We start from the raw sequence: 18672 nt of genomic DNA, 5'->3' as shown, positions 1-18672 counted from the left end.
CTCATATAGCAGTTACTCTTGTAAGCAATAACCTTACAGTGTCTTAGTATATTTGTCTTTTGGGGCATCAACTCTCTCTGTTTGTACAAAATAAGAAAATGCTATGTTCTACCATTTTCTGGTTACAGTTAGTGGAACTGATACAATTTCTACTTGAACAGATGGTTTTGGAAGAACTACCAGTATGTTCTGGCTTTCTACTTTGCCATTGAGGAGATCAACAAGGGCTCCCAGCTGCTCCCCAATGTGACCTTGGGTTTCCAAGTCTACAATGCCATTGCCAGTGACCACTTTGCCTTGTGGAGCACTCTGCACTGGCTTTGTGGAACAGACATTCCCCTCCCTAACTACAACTGCCGGACACACAGAAAATTTGCTGCTGTCATTGAAGGAACCTCAGCAGCATTTTCAGCTGAAACTGGAACAATTTTGGAACTCTACAAATTCCCCCAGGCAAGTGGACCATAAATTTGGGCAATAATTTTTCCAGTATATCCAATAGTACCTCTGGTAAAAGGGAAATATGGACACTAAGCGAGGTTAGGGTGAAGTGATAAAGGAATTTCCTTGTGTTTACAGATAATCAAGATTTCAAAAAGAGAGAGAGAGTGGGGATATGGTTACTATTGGGCTCAATCCATATTTTGTCCTGCTCCAGAGCACTGACTTCTCATTTTCCTTTACACTGACTGCTGGCAGCTCACAGTCGGTGTTATGATGCATGTCCATGACATAATATGACAGTCTCAGGAGCCTCTAGAGGTCAGTAACTGTTCCATGTGGGGCTAGAAACAGCAGGACATGTGACTTCTTTGAGAAAACACTGTGAGCTTAAGTTTTAGAGAACCCAATGAATAGCTGCATCTCTTACAACTCTATTAAGATTCAGACACTCGCTTTTCTAAGTCCTACCTTAAATCCACCTACTTGGAAAACTCACACAAAAATTTCTGCTTCCTATAGTCAGTGTTGTGTGTTGTTTCCAGAAGATATCTACAGCACAAATATCAGTTATGTGGCATAACTGAAAAACAGGAGGATTGCATTGGAAAAAAATCTTGAAATACTGCTTATTCAGTTATCCAGGTATAGTGTTTATATTACTTAAGACAAGCTCAGTTTTAGTGCTATAATAATGTGATAACATTCACAGATTAGCTTATTGAAGATTTGTTTCTTTATCAAAGAGTCCATCCACTATTGGTTGCTGCCAGGTGACTTTACAGCTGAAAGCAGAAGGGAGAGTGGCAGGCAGATTCCCTATTTTAGTGCTTTAGCCAAAGTTTATTCCATCTTGAATCACGTGCCAGATGTGAAAAGTACATGTGGACCTTAACAATTATTTCATTAAATAAAACATACACGTGACAATTCCTAAATGCTGTGCAACAGTAAGCACAGCACTCTGTTCAGAACTTGAGGACTGGGTAATCTCTGCACAGCTCTTTCTCTTTACCAGTTAGTAGTCTACTCAGCAGCCCCATCTTGGAGAGAACACTCAACCCCCCCCCCTCCCCGCAAAGTTTGCAAACACCAATCTCAGTAAGCTCCAGAGTCATGACATTTTTGTTTGTTTTTCCAGGTCACATATGGACCTTTTGACACCATTCTCAGTGACAAACACCAATATCCATCGGTCTATCAGATGGCCCCCAAGGACAGCACTGTGGTGCATGCAATGATCTCATTATTGCTACATTTTGGCTGGACATGGGTGGCCATCTTTGTATCTGATGATGTGAAAGGTGAGCACTTCCTGGGGGACCTGAAAGCAGAGATGCTAAAGAAAGGTATCTGTGTGGCCTTGACAAAAAAGCTCCCTGCCACTAAGATAATGTATGCATCAAGTGACATCACTTTCATGAGCAAGATCAGAGTTTCATCTGCCAATGTGCATATCCTGTATGGGGAAGTTGGAAGCCTGATCACTGTGGACATTGCAGCAGAATTCTTTTTGACAACAGGAAAGGTGTGGATCATGACTGCAAAGTGGGACATTGTTGTGTATGAGACGGACCACATGCTGAATTCCTTTCATGGAAGCTTCTCATTTTCTCCTCACAAGGGGGAAGTTCCTGGTTTCAGACACTTCCTCCAAACAACCACCCCTTCCCAATACCCTGAAGACTTTTATTTCAGCAAATTATGGCTCAATTTTTTTGATTGTTCACTTCCTGGTTCACAGTGTGGGAGAATTGGAGTTTGCCCACCGAATACATCCTTAGAGTTTATGCCTGGAAACATTGACCTCATGACATTGTCTGACTCCAGCTATTTCATCTACAATGCTGTGTATGCAGTGGCCCATGTGCTGCATAAAATGCTTTTGGAGAAAGCAGAATTTGCTTCTTCTGAAGATTCAGAGCAGCCTGGTCTTCTTCCTTGGCAGGTAAACCTTCTTCAGAAGAAGAACAGGTACTGATGACCTGATGGTGTCCGAAGGAATTTTAATGTGATGTACCATAAGCAGGTTTTCATCTCTAGGTCAACAGAGTTAGGCAAATGGATTAGTGGCCTTTTGCTCTTGACATGTATATATCTGTAATTATCACCTGCAGGGTAGACCTCTGTGGCTGAGTGTTGTGACCCCAATCTACTTAATTTTATATTATGCCATAAATTTCAAAAGTAGCATAAAGTGATGTTAAGTATGTAAATAGAACTCATGACAAAAATACATGTTAAATAACTCATCAGATCTATAACACTCCTTGAAATAAATCCAAATCAGAAAACCATGGTCACAATAATTGTGTCAATTTCATTCAGATTGTTGTATATTTTGTAGCCCAAATCCTCTCTTTTACAATTTGAATGAAAATGAAAAAACCTCTACAAAATATTGTAAAATGATGCTGGGAAATGTATTGCTCATCAACATTGCTGGTCTTTATATTTGGACCGGGACTATGTTTAATTTTTACATGTGATGCTATGAAATATATATATATATATATATATATATATATATATATATATATATATATCTCATCCTGCTATCAGTCAAACACAAATACGTTTAAATTTTAACCTCAAAGTAATTGAATCCCAGCATGGGGTATATTAATGAAATCTTCCCCTTACATGTATAGGCAAGCACATTAAGCAGAATTTGAATCATTAAATAAAAGTACTACAGAAACAAAATTACATAATATTCATATCAGTACCAACAATAATAACTGTGTACAACACTGAAATTAAGTCCTTGATTCTAAGAAAAGTTGATGTTTGGCATGGTGTATCCTGAAGGACAATGGTGAATTTTTTAGTGTTTGTGTTCACATATCGAAGAGCTTAAATAAGACTTGTTAAAAGAATCAGAGGTGAATTATTTTCCTCAATACAATGTCAGAGACCATTGGACTCTGACATTGGACTGGACTACATAACTCCAAAATAAACCCAGATATTTTGGGATACTCTCACTTTATGAAAAAAATCATCTGAAACAAAAGAAAAAGTAATTCGTGGTGTGCATTTTCTTAAGTTTTATGCAGGTATAAGTCAGATATGAAAAGTACACAAAGTCAGTGAGTATATTTTCACAAGCATGGACATTTCTGCACATTCATGGTGCTATCTGTAGAATGCATTAAACCAGTGCATCCAGGTATAGTCCTTATCAGTGTTTGAGGGTTAGCCTCAGATTCATCTAAAGTGAACTATGAGTCTGGGTTGGAAAAGAGATCATTTAACTGCCACTCTGGAGGCAATCTTCTAGAATCTTCACAGTGCTGTTTCTTTACTCCTCCAATCATGCATGGGGATCAAGGCCCCCACTTAGACCCATGGGACAATGACCACCCAAGCAGAAAAGACTGTCAACAATGACACATGAGCACTTAGTTCTGACAAAACTGTTTAACATACATTTAATCTGTATGCACTCCTCATTCCCTGTCTGACGCCTCTCCTGCAGCTTCATCCCCACCTGAAGAAAGTGGAATTTACAAACAGTGCTGGATACTCCATATTCTTGGATGAGGAAAGACAATATGTGGCCCAGTATGACATCCAGAACACTCTGAATTTTCCAGGTGGCCTTAGGGTGCTGGTTAAAGTAGGGGAGTTTTTCTTTAAGGGACCACATGGCCAAAGCTTGGTGATCAATGATGAGTTGATAGAATGGCCTGTTGGTTTCACAGAGGTATGAATCCATTTCAATATAAGACATACAGAGACATACTTGGAAACAGTTGCAGAATCAGACTGTAATGCCTTCTACTAAGCACTGATGTCACCTTCATATCTTGCCTCTGTACCACATCTTCTGAGCTAACTTCTGGGGAAATAGCAAGTTTGTAGAAGATACTATATTTTAGTTTGGATATATTTATTTGTGGTACAGTTGAGTGATAAATACAGATAGCAGTAAAAATATGGCTAGATGTTTACCAATCATATACCTCTAAATAACTCAACATCTTTCAGTTATACACGGCAAGAGTCATTTTTATGCTTTGACTTAATATATGACTCACACTAAGTCATGTATTAACATATGATTAATGTTTTCCACATGTTATCATCATTCTCTTTTGTCAGTGTTAAGAATCTTTGATATCCAAATTTTGTTCTTCCTAGCATCCAAATGAACTGACAGGATATCATTTTATCTTCCCAAATGTGGACCATCTCACACAAATTTTCAGATTAATGTAACAATCATGCTTTGCATACTAGTTGTGTTGTTCATTGTTAGAGCATGGCATCCTCTTGATTATGAAGCACAGAAGTGCAATAAACTCAAGTGGAGACTCACTTGTTTCAGTATGTTATGTTGGTACTGTTTTGTTGGTTTGTTTATTGTTTTTTTTTCTAGTAGTTACTCTGTGTTTAGCCAAATTATCACCTCATTGCACTGTGTTTTCTAGAATATAGGCCTATGTCCAACCAAGTACGATGACCTTGTAAAAATACCATCAGAAGGAGTACCAGGACCCTTAACTTACTGTATGGAAACGTGCCTCTAAAGACATGGGAAAGTAGCTAGATCAGAAAGCAAAATGGCATGGGTGTGTTGCTTGTGATCTAATAAAGTGACCAAGGGCCCTGGAAATGTTTGACAAATAGTTTCATAAGCAATAGAAAGATAACAATTTTGACCCCAAATTTGATAACTAGGTCATATAAACATGACAGATGGTGGGAAAAGTGGTTGTGATCAATTTCTAGTGAAAATCAAATATATATCTGTTTTATTAATCTGGAAATATGTACATCATACTTCATCTGCTCATAATATACAGAAGCAAAACCAGTGCTTCTTTCTTCCCCTTAGACTCCTCAATCAGTGTGCAGCCAGAGCTGTGGTCCAGGATTCAGCAAGATTCTTCAGAAAGGAAGACCTGTCTGCTGCTTTACCTGCATTTTCTGCCCAGAGAGACACATATCCAATCAGACAGGTAGCAAATCTACAATGACACTGTGGTAACTTCTCCCTCCAATAACTTCTCACTAATGTGAAGCTAAGCTTATTGCTAATGGGGTAAGAGTGAAGCATTGTTTGCCACTCGCCTACTAATTCATTCCTTCAATATAGCCTTTTTATAGTCATAGTCACCAGGTACGTACTTTTGTTTCGCGATGTTGATTCTATGATGCTCAACTGAAGCACTAATTCCCATGGTCATCTTAGGTTATATCCAATGGTGAGTGAGACAGGGTCAATATGAAATCTTTTTTTTATTTAAGGAGAAAAACAAAAAAATAGAAAAAGGGTACAAGTTATACAGAATTTCAGAAAACATAAACAGTAGGAAATCACTAGTTAATAGATTACATATTGTTATCTTAGAAATAGTTGTTCAAGTTACAAAATTAAAGCATATAAAGTGGACTTTCAAACAGTGAGACTGGAGACAGTTTTGTTCAATGATCCAACAAAACTCAGTAATATGGTTATCTATCTTATACACTTAAATATATATGCAGTTATATTCTTTAGAGCACTTTCTTTTCCTTTCTTTTGTACAATGACAATTACACATTTTGGGTTTTATTACTCCCACAGTTCTTATTATTTTTTTTGGAGAGAGTAAAACCAAATGTGACATAACAGAACAGAGTCAGTCAAATGAAAAGGATGGACATAATAGATAATGTAAAAACAAAATACTAGGTAATCAACAATGGTTACCATACTGCCTCTTGCTATCTTAAAAAGAATTGCCTATATCATCAGTTATAATAAAACTGAACAAAACAGTAAAGAATAAAACCAAAACATTGGAGACATTACAGGACTTTAAAAGAAGATAATAGTCAACCGGATTGGGTGTCATAATGAATCTTATTGTCTTCACAGTTTTGCCTATACTTTTGAACTTGGTATTATCAAGCAAAGCAGAATAGAGGAAAATCAGTCAAAGCAAGATGGTGAGGGCTATATAGGGTTTCAAATCAAGTTAATAAGAAATCAAAGTGGGTTACTATAATTTATCCTGCTTTTGAAAATTTTTCCTTAATTAAAAAGATAAAAATAAAAAAGTAAGTAATTAAAAAGAAAGAGATTGAGATAAAAGAGGGCATAACAACAAGACAATGCAGGTCAAAGCATAACCATTCAAGCAAAATAGTGTTTCACCACAAGATATCCTGACACAAAAGTAGTTACCATAGTGTCTTTTTCCTTGAAATCTTTGAGTATAACTTCGTATACTGTAGCACCAAACATATCAAGACAGTATAAAACCATTCAAGAGAATGACAGTATTACAGGGTATTTAGAACCAACTATCAGAAAATGATCAATGGTTTCTGTATAATTCTCTTGTCTATAAAAGTTTTTGCTTATATTATCACATACAATAAAATCCAATAAGATACAACCTGTTAAGTCCAATGGAGACAGAAGAATAAAAGCTTGATGGGACTTCAAAGCAAGATGATACTAAATCAGCACTAGCTATTATGATGTCTTGTTTTCTCCAAAATAGCTGTTCCTACCATCAACCTTCTCTGCCTCATTTTTTTGAGCTCTTTTTCTGTTCTTTGTTGTCAGTTTGTCTTCTTCATTTTGCTTTCTGCTCCATTCATTGTGGCTTCTCTGCCAGTGTTTCTGAAGTCTTGGTATTTTCCTCTTTTAGAATATCCTGCAGTATTCTCTGTGAGTTGAATTGGTGGTTGCAAATTCCCCTAGTACCTCTTTATCCTGGAAGCACCTTGTTTTTCCATGAATTTCTAGGGACAGTTGTGCAGGATATATCAGTCTTGGCAGGAGGTTGTTATATTTCAAAGCTTGAATTATTTCCCCCCATGCTCTTCGTGATTTGATGATTTGTGCCAAGAAGTCTGCTGTAATTCTGATGGGTGTTCCCTTGTAAGTGATCTGTTTCTTGTCTCTGATGGCTTTTAGTATTCTGTTCTTATATTGGATTTCTGAAATTTTGATTATTATATACCTGGGTGTAGCTCTGTTTGGGTTGTAGGTTACTGGGGTCCTGTATGCCTCATACATCTGAGTATCTTTACCTTTTGCTAAATTAGGGAAATTCTCTTGAATTATTTCTGTGAATAGCTTTTGTAGTCCATTTGTTTGTGTCCCTACTTCTTCTTTTATGTTCTTAATTCTTGTTATAGACCCTCTTATCATCTTCTAGCCTTTGTATTATTGCTGTTTGTTTTTTTGTTATTTTTAAGAAGTTTTTCATTTCATGCTCCCATATTACAGATCTGCCCTCCAATTCAGATAATCTATCCTTAGTTTCTTTCAAGCTGTTATGCTAGCCTTTGATAGAGTTTTTAGTTTCCTGGTAATCTCTTTGAACCTGCTTCACATATTCTATGTTTTCTCTATTTTCTCCATCAAACAATTCTCCCCTTTTTTCTGTTCTTCCATTCCACCATCTGTTTTTTCTTGGGCGGTGCTTAGCATTTCTCTAACTATTCTTTATTTCATTAAATACTTCATTATTAAACTCGTCTATGAGGCTCTGCAGATATCACTTTATGTCTATTGGTGCTGTGTCTGACATTGCATGTTTTCTGTCTTCCTCTTCGCTTCACTTTCCTGGATCAGTGTTCTCAGGATTGGGGACTGAGTACCCTTTCTTGTTGCTTCCTCTTCCCATACTTTTTGTTCCTTCCATACAAGCGAATGTAGGAGTCCCATTTTTTTCCTCTTTTTCAGTTTCAGTTTGTTTGAATTGCATCAGCTAGGTGTTCCCTCCCACTGCAGTGTACTAGGGAGACAGAGACCTGGGCAGCCTCTGCTGGGCCCATCCCTCCAGGTCAACCTACTGAAGGCTTCACGACTAGGGTGCACCTCCAGGCACTGGGATCTGGTTTGGGCTAGACTACTGGGTCTAAGTCAGCAGTGTCATGCAGGCCAGGTACTCCCTAACAATCCCGCTTGAGAGGGGAATATGCAGCTAGTGTCACTGCAGCCTCCTGTTCCAGCAAGTCTGCCTGGTCCCAGTATTTCCTTTGCTGGAGCCTCCTACTCTATGAAAGGGTCCCTGTTCTACTCACTCACCGCAAGTCGATGTAGGGCTCCCTGCTAGTCCCACTCTCAGCTCCATTCACAGATTCCTGTCTCAGAACATTCATGCCTCTCTCTCCCTGCCCTGCAGATTTGGACATAGCTGCGGCAGCAGGAAATTCAAATTGCGGCTTCCAGTGGTGGTGGTTCTAGCTTCCCATGCTGAGATTTTATCTGTTCCTGTTATACCACTAGGATTGGATTTCTAGTTGGTTTCTCTTATCTTAGTTCATTCCTGGGTCAGCAGGGTATATCTCCCCTTGCTTAGGACTCCTTGTACTGCATCATTCCTGGATTTTAAGTGGGGTATCTCAGAGAGCCTCCATAGCTGCTGCTAGCTATCCACCATGTTCTACCAGAGGTCCAATATGAAATCTTACAGTGAACCTGGATTAGGTAATCTATGAAACAAAATGTGTGTATTTCTCAAAGCGTCCTCTGGATGCTTTGATGTCTCAAATCTAAAACTTTTCTATAACAAAATTTAAGTACATAAATTTTTGATCTTTGTAAGTATATGTATGCAGTGCCTCATAACATTCATTTTAAGGACTTGTTGCTCACTTGAATGGATAAAGTGGAAAACCTAATTTAGAATCACTGTATTGCATTGTATGCATTGTCATGAATTCTGCACACAGTGTTACATATTCGTCATTAGTGTGAGAACTGTTAGTTACATCCTATGGTATATATGTTGTAAATGAGCATAAAACTCACGGTTTTAAACTTTGGAGATTTTAAATTTTAAATATTGGAGACTTTTAAAAATGCACTGTTCTTAAGTAATAGTATTAAAATACAAATTGTTACCCAAAGAGTTATAAACCATTAATACATTTGCATTCAAATTGAAAATATTTTCTGTTTTCAATATTTATATGCAAAAATAATGAAAAATAGTCACAGAGAATTACAAATGTATGAAGACAAAAGACAAAATAGAAACAGAAAATGCCATAGATAATTATAAACTTAGGTTGTAGAGTATGTGGATGAGAACATTTAAATGTGATTGCTGAAAAAATATTACTCATAAGAATAATAACACAAATGATAAAATAAAAGGTCAAGAAACAACTGTCCAATCAGACAGGTTGATAGGTTTGACAGAAGATAGCTGGATAACATTAGAGCAATCATAAACCTCAAGTTATATCAGGACTAAACATTTCACCATTTGAGGAGGAATGAGGGAAAACTTCAAAACATACTGTGTATGGGTGAATTTTGTGCCAATAATAAGCTTACCCTGAGAAAGACTGAGGAGAGTCAAGAGAAGAATGGAGAAGACCTCACCATCATAGTGACATCACAGAGTCTCAGGATGACCCAACTTCCTATCCCATCCTGTTGAATCTGGTGGACATGCCACTTGAATGCATTTAAAATGGCATTTAATTAGATTAATTATTTCTGAGTCAGGCATGTAGAAATGCAACCTGGTATATATTAACCACTATGTATTCATGTTGAAATTGAAGAAGAGTTGAATTTCTTTCTTATTTAATGTAAATTAGTTTTTATTTTAAAGAGAATAAAACTAAACAAAACAGAACAAAACAGATAAGAAGAAAATAATGTGAGTGACACAGATTTCAAAGCAAGACACCAGGAGATCTACAGTGGTTACCATAATGTTTCTTATTTCCTTGTAAGTAGTGGTACATATCTTCACACATAATGAATTCATACTAAACAAAATAGTATTGAACAGATCATAACAGAGAGATGAAGACATTATAATAATTCAAAACCAGACAATGGGACAATCAACAATTGCTGACATAATGCCTCTTGTTCTCCTCCAAATAGCTTTCCATATCTTCATGTATGCTGAAATTAAACAACATATAACAGACTAAAACCACTCTGGACAAAGAATAAAATCATTATTGGATTTTACAGCAAGAGGATATGGAATCAGCAATGGATACCCTAATGTCTCTTTTTCTTCAATGTAGCTGTTCTTTTCATCACGCATAATAAAATCAACTTTTGTAAACTGATTAAGTAAATTTCATTGATTTCATAAAAATGAATAATTTCTGAAAAAGAGTACTGAATCTTTGCTTTTTTCCCAGATGCAGAGCAATGCACACAGTGCCCAAAGCATGAATACACAAACAGAAACAGAGATCGCTGTCTCCCCAAGATTTTGGACTTCCTGTCCTTTGAGGATGCCCTAGGGATGGCTCTGACCCACATAGCTCTGAGTTTCTCTGTATTCACAACTGTGATTTTGGCAATCTTTGTGAAGCACCGAGACACTGCCATAGTCAAGGCCAATAACAGGACTCTCAGCTACACCCTGCTCATCTCCCTCCTCCTGTGCTTCCTCTGCTCCTTGCTCTTCATTGGCCGTCCCACCACAGGCACCTGCATCCTCCAACAAATGACATTTGGACTTGTGTTCACTGTGGCTGTTTCCTCTGTCTTGGCCAAGACCATTACTGTGGTTCTGGCCTTTAAAGTCACTGGTCCAGGAAGAAGGATGAGGCATTTGCTGGTGTCAGGGGCACCAAACTACATCATCCCCATGTGCACCCTGATCCAACTCACTCTCTGTGGCTTCTGGATGGGGACAAATCCACCCTACATTGACACAGATGCATATTCTGAACATGGCCATATCATCCTCTTGTGCAACAAGGGCTCCCTCACTGCCTTCTACTGTGTCCTGGGATACCTGGGCTCCTTGGCCCTGCTCAGCTTCACTGTGGCTTTCCTGGCCAGGAACCTGCCTGACACCTTCAATGAAGCCAAGTTTCTGACATTCAGCATGCTGGTGTTCTGCAGTGTGTGGGTCACCTTCCTCCCCGTATACCACAGCAGCAAGGGGAAATTGATGGTTGCCATGGAGGTTTTCTCCATCTTGGCCTCCAGTGCAGGGCTGCTGGGCTGCATATTTCTTCCTAAGTGCTATGTTATTCTCATAAGATCTGAGAACAACACTTTGACAGGTTTAAAGAGTAGGAAAAATGTTAGGGGAAATAGATATTCTAAAAATATCAACCGCATCTAGTGGCTACCACGTATTTCAGTTTACATAATTAAACTCCACTTTTGGTATTCATTGCCAAAGTCTGAATGAAAACAAAATCTTTTTACCTTAAAATGCATTTTCATTTTAATATAATGATTGCAGTAAATAAATCAAATTCTGCTGTCTATAACTACAAATAGCAATGCTATTGCAGATGAATGTATGCTTTTCAAGTTGTTAACCATGGTTTTACTTCCATATTTTTCAACCTACACAAATTCTCAATATCTGTATCTTTCTAAATTATTTAAATTATTCATGTTTTCTTTTCTGCTTCTTGTGTCTCTTTTAACTCTTGTGTAATTCTCAGGTGTTATTTTTTGTTAATATAGTCATTTACTAGACTTATCCTCAAATGTATTGGCTTGTGAAGTTAAATCTTTTATATAATTATAGTGTGTGGCCACCAATCACTTTCAGTGCTCCTGCTCTTAAATCTAATTTTAATCTGGCTGTTATAAGTGTTAAATCATCCACTCCCCAAGCCTGTCTAAAGATTCTGAAGCATTAAATTATAGTGTTGTTCATAAGTACACAGATTAACATTACATATAAGGAAATAAAATTCAATTCCAAGCAAGAGTCTCATCTAAAGATTGAGAACATGATCTCAGTAAGGCAGGTCAAAACTTACTTGGTGGTGTCAGCTATGCTCATTATCATTAGTGTGTGTGCATGTGTGTGTGTTTGTGTGTAGGTGTGTAAATTCAGTGCAAATCATGCAGTTAAAATGAATAATCTCTCAAAGCTTCAATTTAATAAAAATCTTAATCACATACTCTATTTCAATCAAGAAAATCAATATTGTCTTAATACACATGTGATATTAAAACTGAAATTTGTTATTTTTTCATGAAAAATTTTGAAATGCATTCACTTTAAATGTAAATCTCAACTTTAATTAATATACCTAGCTTGTATACACAGTCTTGGACATGTGTTAACATCTCTCAAATTGACAAATACTTCCTTAACATTTATCAACAATATTTTTCAATTTTAAATTCAAAAGTAAGTTGAAAATATATTTCCATTTTGACACTTTTCTAATCCTCATCTTTTTTATGTAATTACATTACAGAATTCATAAGTTGATATTGCCATATCAATTTTAAATAATTCCAAGTTTACTACTTATGCTCAACATTATTCCTATTTTGACAAACTCAAAATGAACTTTAACTGAACCAGAAGTAATTCCACTCTTTTGAGAGGACTTCTGAATTCAAATGTTGTCAAAGTCTATCCATGTGATTCTTCTTCTCAATAATTTTGATGGGGGAAACATACAAAAGTATGTTCCAGTGTTTCTGACATAATTCCATAGTCTCAATTGTAAACATGGAGAGCCACACGTTTCATATTAGAAATGGATCTTTGCAATATATTTAGCCATAAAATTAGTTATTAGAGAAAACTGAAAAGTTGAAAGCTGACAAAGCTTATTGTTCAGAAATACAAATTTATTTTTGCATTGAATTTGAGTTACTGATTTAAGGATTTCTGATTTTAGTGTAATTACTGGTTTCTCAAATAATGGGGAATGTGTGACTGAGAGATGTTTCTGGCACATATTAAAGCAGAATTTAGGTTTATTACTTGAGCAGTTCCCTTCTCAATTTCCTCACCCACAATGCTTCTGATTCTGACATCACCTATGAAGAAAGAATTAAAGCTTCTGTCTCAGAAGGAAGATGAGGCAAGCCAAAGTATCAAATGATCTACCTCCATTTGGGCAATAAATAGGCCTTCCAGACATCCCTGCAAGACAGTAGAGTAGCTCAGCTATTATGATCTGGAGAGACAAATCCAAGAATGACATCATAGCTTTGTCCATCAATCCTTCTCAACTACTGCCCTCCTGAATGAGAAATATTACTGTCCCTCCTACTTAAAGAGGCCCCATGCCCTCATAGATTTAATGCAATTCAACTTGCAGATTCACAGCTCAACCTTACCAGACTTGAATCATCTATTCTTGATGCTGTTAGACATTAAGCACAAGAAGGTGACACAAACAGCCCTTTGGTGATTGGAAAACAATGCCAAAGTGGGTGTGTTTAATGTTGAATATCTTCTCATGAACAATTCTGAGAGAAAGATCACAAATGAGACCCCAAAAAAGAGAATAGTTACAATGCTTGAAGTAATACCAAGACAATCTCTTACAAAGCATTAAAGAGAGTGCAAATAGAATAATAATATGGGAAAGATTCTAGAGGTGCTGAAGGGGACTAATAAAAACCCTAACCATTTTATGAAAGGTTCTTTGCAGTGTTTTGACTGTATAGCCCATTTAATACTTGGGATATTTGGCCGCACCTAGCCATCGGTGTGCAGAGGAGGGGCTGGGCGGATCTGGGGTGCCTGCATCGGCCTCCCTGTGTGTCTGGAGGACTGCGGATATCTCGGCCCAGACTGTTTGGGTCCCTCCAGGCTTCCAGGTGCAGTGAAGTGGAGAGGTGGGTTTGAGGCCTCTACATCCACCTCCCCATCCTGGTTGCACTTGGAGAACTGCTGAGCTCCCGACGGGTGGGCGGGCCAACACTATCCCCAGACCCCAGCATGTTTCGACTGCCACACCTAGCCATCGGTGTGCAGAGGAGGGACTGGGCGGATCTGAGGCACCTGCATCGGCCCCTCCGTGTGTCTGGAGGACTGTGGATATCTCAGCAAGCAGGGAGGGATCGCAGGTTCCAGAGGCACCGTGGCCTGTGGTGAGTGCTCAGCACACTCTGCCCAAATCTCAGACTGTTCCGGACCCTCCAGCTTTCCGGGTGCAGTGAAGTGGAGAAGTGGGTTTGAGGCCTCTACATCCACCTCCCCATCCTGGTTGCACTTGGAGAACTGCTGAGCTTCCGACGGGTGGGCGGGCCCACACTATCCCCGGAGCCCAGCCTGTTTCAGACTGCTGCGTCTAGCCATCAGTGTGCAGAGGACGGGCTGGGCGGATCGGGGGTGCCTGCATCGGCCTCCCTGTGTGTCTGGAGGACTGTGAATATCTCGGCCTGGACTGTTTGGGTCCCTCCAGGCTTCCAGGTGCAGTGAAGTGGAGAGGTGGGTTTGAGGCATCTACATCTGCCTCCACATCCCGGCTGCAATTGGAGAGCTGTGGAGCTTCGAAGGGGCAAGTGGGTGCACAGTGTCCCTGAGGCCCAGCTTGTCTGGAACTGCGGCGTTCTGAGCAGGCAGAGGAGGGCCATTGGTTCTGCAGGCCCAGTGGCTTGGGGTAGCGTGGTGCCAGAGTCTCAGTAGCTGCAAATATAGAAGGGGATTTTCAACAGATCCTGAGGAAGCTTTCAAATAATACTTGAAACACAGAAATATAGGAAAATGACAAAACGAAAGACCTAATTACAACCTCAAACCTCCAGCCCATCTCAAGAAACCCTAGGAGCAATGTATATAGAAGAAAATATATGCCATTCACCTCAAATATCGGACACAATAGCTACTGAAATTGACAAGCAACTACAGGAAGCTTTAAAGAAATTCAAACTCGAAATAATCTCCCAGATAAAAGAAGAAATGATAAAAGAAATGAAAGAGATTCTGAATATATCTAAAGAAAACACAGATAAAAAATTGGAGGAACTAAATAAAAAGATAGAATCCCTAGACGAGCAATATAAGAAACAAACAGAATACATAATGCAGATGCACAGAGATATACAGGAAATAAAAAACTCCACTGAAAGTTGTAAAAACCGCCTTAATGAAAGTGAGGACAGAATTTCAGACATTGAAGACAGGATTGCAGCTAGTGAACAGGAAAGGAAAGATCTTTTAAAAATAACAAGGAATCAGGAAACAACAATTCAACAACTGCAAGACGATGCAAAGAAGAATAACATAAGAATGATAGGGATTAATGAAAAAGAAGGAGACAACATAAAGGATGTCAAGAGGATATTTAGAGAAGTAATAGCTGAAAATTTCCCAAGCATGAGATCAGAAATTGACATCAGGATCAGTGAAGCATATACAACTCCAAATAGTCATAACCAAAATAAAACTACACACAGACATATAATAATCACCATCCCAGAAATCCAACACAAGAGTAGATTATTAAAAGCTGTCAGAGAGAAAATACAGATCACTTATAAAGAAAAACCTATCAGAATCACAGCAGACTTCTCAGCACAAACAATAAAGTCAAGAAGAGCATTGAGTGAAGTATTCCAGATCCTAAAGCAAAATGATTTCCAACCTAGACTGATGTATCCTGCAAAACTATCATTCAAAATTGATGGGGAAATATGATACTTCCATGACAAAGAAAAGCTGAAGAACTTCATGAACACCAAACCAACCCTGCAAAAAATATTGAAAAACAGTTTAGATACACAAAGGAAAAAACCACTAAGCAAAGCAAATAATTAAACAGAACAGAAAGATAAAGATGCAAGAGCAGAGAGATAACATTCCAACAATAAACCAGCTTTTAACAGTAATAACCATTAATGTAAATGGTCTCAATGCACCAATCAAAAGACACAGACTAGCAGAATGGATCAAGAAACAAAATCCAACCATATGCTGTTTACAGGAAACCGATCTAACCCAGAAGGATACTCACAGAGTGAAAGTCAAATGATGGAAAACAATTCTTCATGCAGCAGGAATCCAAAAAAAGGCAGACAACGTGAACTTTAAACCAACAATGACCATAAAGGACAAAGAAGGTCACTACATACTCGTAAGGGGAAAACTCCAAGAGGAAGAGATAACTATCTTAAATATATATGCACCAAACTCCAGAGCACCCAGTTATATACAACAACTATTAACAGAAAAGAAAAGTCAAATTATCAGTAACACAATTGTAACAGGAGACCTTAATATGCCATTGACACCAAGGGACAGATCAACTAGACAGAAAATGAGCAAAGAAATAACAGAACTGAATCACACCTGCGAACAAATGGATTTGATAGACATATACAGAATGTTCCACCCAACAACATCAGAATAAACATTCTTCTCAGCAGTACATGGATCATTCTCTAAAATAGACCATATATTGGCTCACAGAACATATTTAAACAAATGCAAAAGAGTTGAAATCATCCCTTGCATGTTATCGGATCATAGCGCTCTGAAATTAGAAATTAATGATAAAAGATACAGCAAAAATCCCACAAACACATGGAAACTGAATAACACACTCTTGATTAATCAGTGGGTCCCAGAAGAAATTAAAGAAGAAATTAAACAATACCTAAAAGAAAATGAAAATGCTGATACAACTTACCGGGATCTGCGGGATGCAATGAAAGCCGTCCTGAGAGGAAAATTTATTGCACTGAGTTCCCACATCAGGAAAACAGAACGAATACAAATAAATAACTTGATGCTACACCTCAAACAGCTAGAACAAGAAGAGCAAGTCAAGCCCAAAGCCAAAAGAAGAGAGGAAATTATAAAAATCAGAGCAGAAATCAATGCAATAGAGACTAAGAAAACCATCCAAAGAATCAATGAATCAAAAAGTTGGTTCTTTGAAAGAATAAATAAAATCGATAAGCCCCTAGCCAACCTTATTAAAAAAAGGGAAGAAAAAGCTCAAATTCATGCAATAAGAAAACAAAAAGGTGAAATCACTACAGACCCAATAGAAATACAGAAGATCATCAACACCTATTTCGAGAACCTCTACTCTCAAAAGTTTGATAACACAGAAGAAATAGACAGATTCTTAGAAACATATGAAGTACCAAAGGTAGATCAAGAGGATGTAAAACTGTTGAATAACCCAATCTCTGTTAATGAAATTGAAAATGTAAGTAAGTCCTTACCCACCAAGAAGAGCCCAGGCCCAGATGGATTCACTGCAGAATTGTACAAGAAATACAAAGAAGACCTAATGCCGACACTCCTCAAACTATTCAATGAAATTGAAAGGGAAGCAATCCTTCCTAAGTCATTCCTGGAAGCAAATATTACTCTAGTACCAAAACCTGAGAAAGACCCAACTAAAAAAGAGAACTATAGACCGATCTCCCTAATGAACACAGATGCAAAAATTCTCAATAAAATATTGGCAAATAGGATGCAGCAAATCATTAAGCAGATTATACACCATGACCAAGTGGGATTCATCCCAGGAATGCAAGGATGGTTCAACATACACAAATCAATAAATGTAATCCACCATATCAATAAAGCCAAAAGTAATAATCACATGATCATTTCTATAGATGCAGAAAAAGCCTTCGATAAGGTCCAACATTCATCCATGATAAGAACTTTACAGAAAATTGGAATAGATGGTCTTTTCCTCAATATAATAAAGGCCATTTATGGCAAACCAACAGCCAGCATCATACTAAATGGCCAAAAATTGAAAGCCTTTAATTTAAAATCAGGCACAAGACAAGGATGTCCTTTATCACCACTCCTATTTAAAATAGTACTCGAAGTACTAGCCAGAGCAATTAGACAAGAGGGAGAAATAAAAGGGGTAAAGATAGGAAAAGAAGAAGTTAAATTATCATTGTTTGCAGATGACATGATACTCTACATAGAAGACCCCCTAAACTCCATTGAAAGACTCTTACATACAATAAATAAATTCAGTAATGTGGCTGGATACAAAATCAATACTCAGAAATCAATAGCATTCCTATACACGAACAACAAAATCACAGAGAGGGAAATAAGAGAAACTGGACTATTCACATTAGCAAGCAAAAAAATGAAATATTTAGGAATTACTCTTACGAAAGAAGTGAAAGACTTATACAGTGAAAATTATAATACACTGAAAAAGGAAATTGAGGATGATCTTAGAAAATGGAAAGACATCCCTTGCTCATGGATAGGAAGAACAAACCTTGTGAAGATGGCCATTCTCCCAAAACTGTTGTACAGATTCAATGCAATCCCAATAGAAATACCATCAACATACCTTATACATCTAGAGAAATCACTCCTAAATTTCATCTGGAACCAGAAGAGACCTAGAATCGCAAAGGCAATTCTAAGCAGCAAAGACAAAGCAGGAGGCATCACAATCCCTGACTTGAAGTTATACTACAAAGCAACAGTAGTAAAATCAATATGGCATTGGAATCAAAACAGAGCCAAAGATCAATGGAATAGATTAGAAGATACAACCACAACTACAAACACACTC

General features: G+C 37.7%; 1 protein-coding gene across 1 annotated transcript in view; it reads left to right on the top strand.

The window, feature by feature from the left end:
• The window catches only part of LOC100732286 (vomeronasal type-2 receptor 116-like), a gene marked incomplete at its 3' end in the record, with an annotated part of 33848 nt that extends 16124 nt beyond the window's left edge, over positions 1 to 17724 (top strand). Inside the window, exons 3-8 of the mRNA XM_063229123.1 lie at positions 162 to 453; positions 1583 to 2389; positions 3923 to 4150; positions 5285 to 5408; positions 10570 to 11457; positions 17702 to 17724. Of these exons, the coding sequence (XP_063085193.1) occupies positions 162 to 453; positions 1583 to 2389; positions 3923 to 4150; positions 5285 to 5408; positions 10570 to 11457; positions 17702 to 17724 (2362 nt within the window). The remainder of the gene's footprint in view (positions 1 to 161; positions 454 to 1582; positions 2390 to 3922; positions 4151 to 5284; positions 5409 to 10569; positions 11458 to 17701) is intronic.
• Between the last annotated feature and the right edge of the window lie 948 nt (positions 17725 to 18672).

The sequence above is a fragment of the Cavia porcellus genome, unplaced genomic scaffold (assembly GCF_034190915.1).
Source record: "Cavia porcellus strain 051 isolate PalLab524CR breed Dunkin Hartley unplaced genomic scaffold, mCavPor4.1 scaffold_17, whole genome shotgun sequence".
Classification (NCBI taxonomy): domain Eukaryota; kingdom Metazoa; phylum Chordata; class Mammalia; order Rodentia; family Caviidae; genus Cavia; species Cavia porcellus.
The sequence above is the reverse complement of the archived record's forward strand: the minus strand, read 5'-3'. Positions and strand labels throughout refer to the sequence as shown.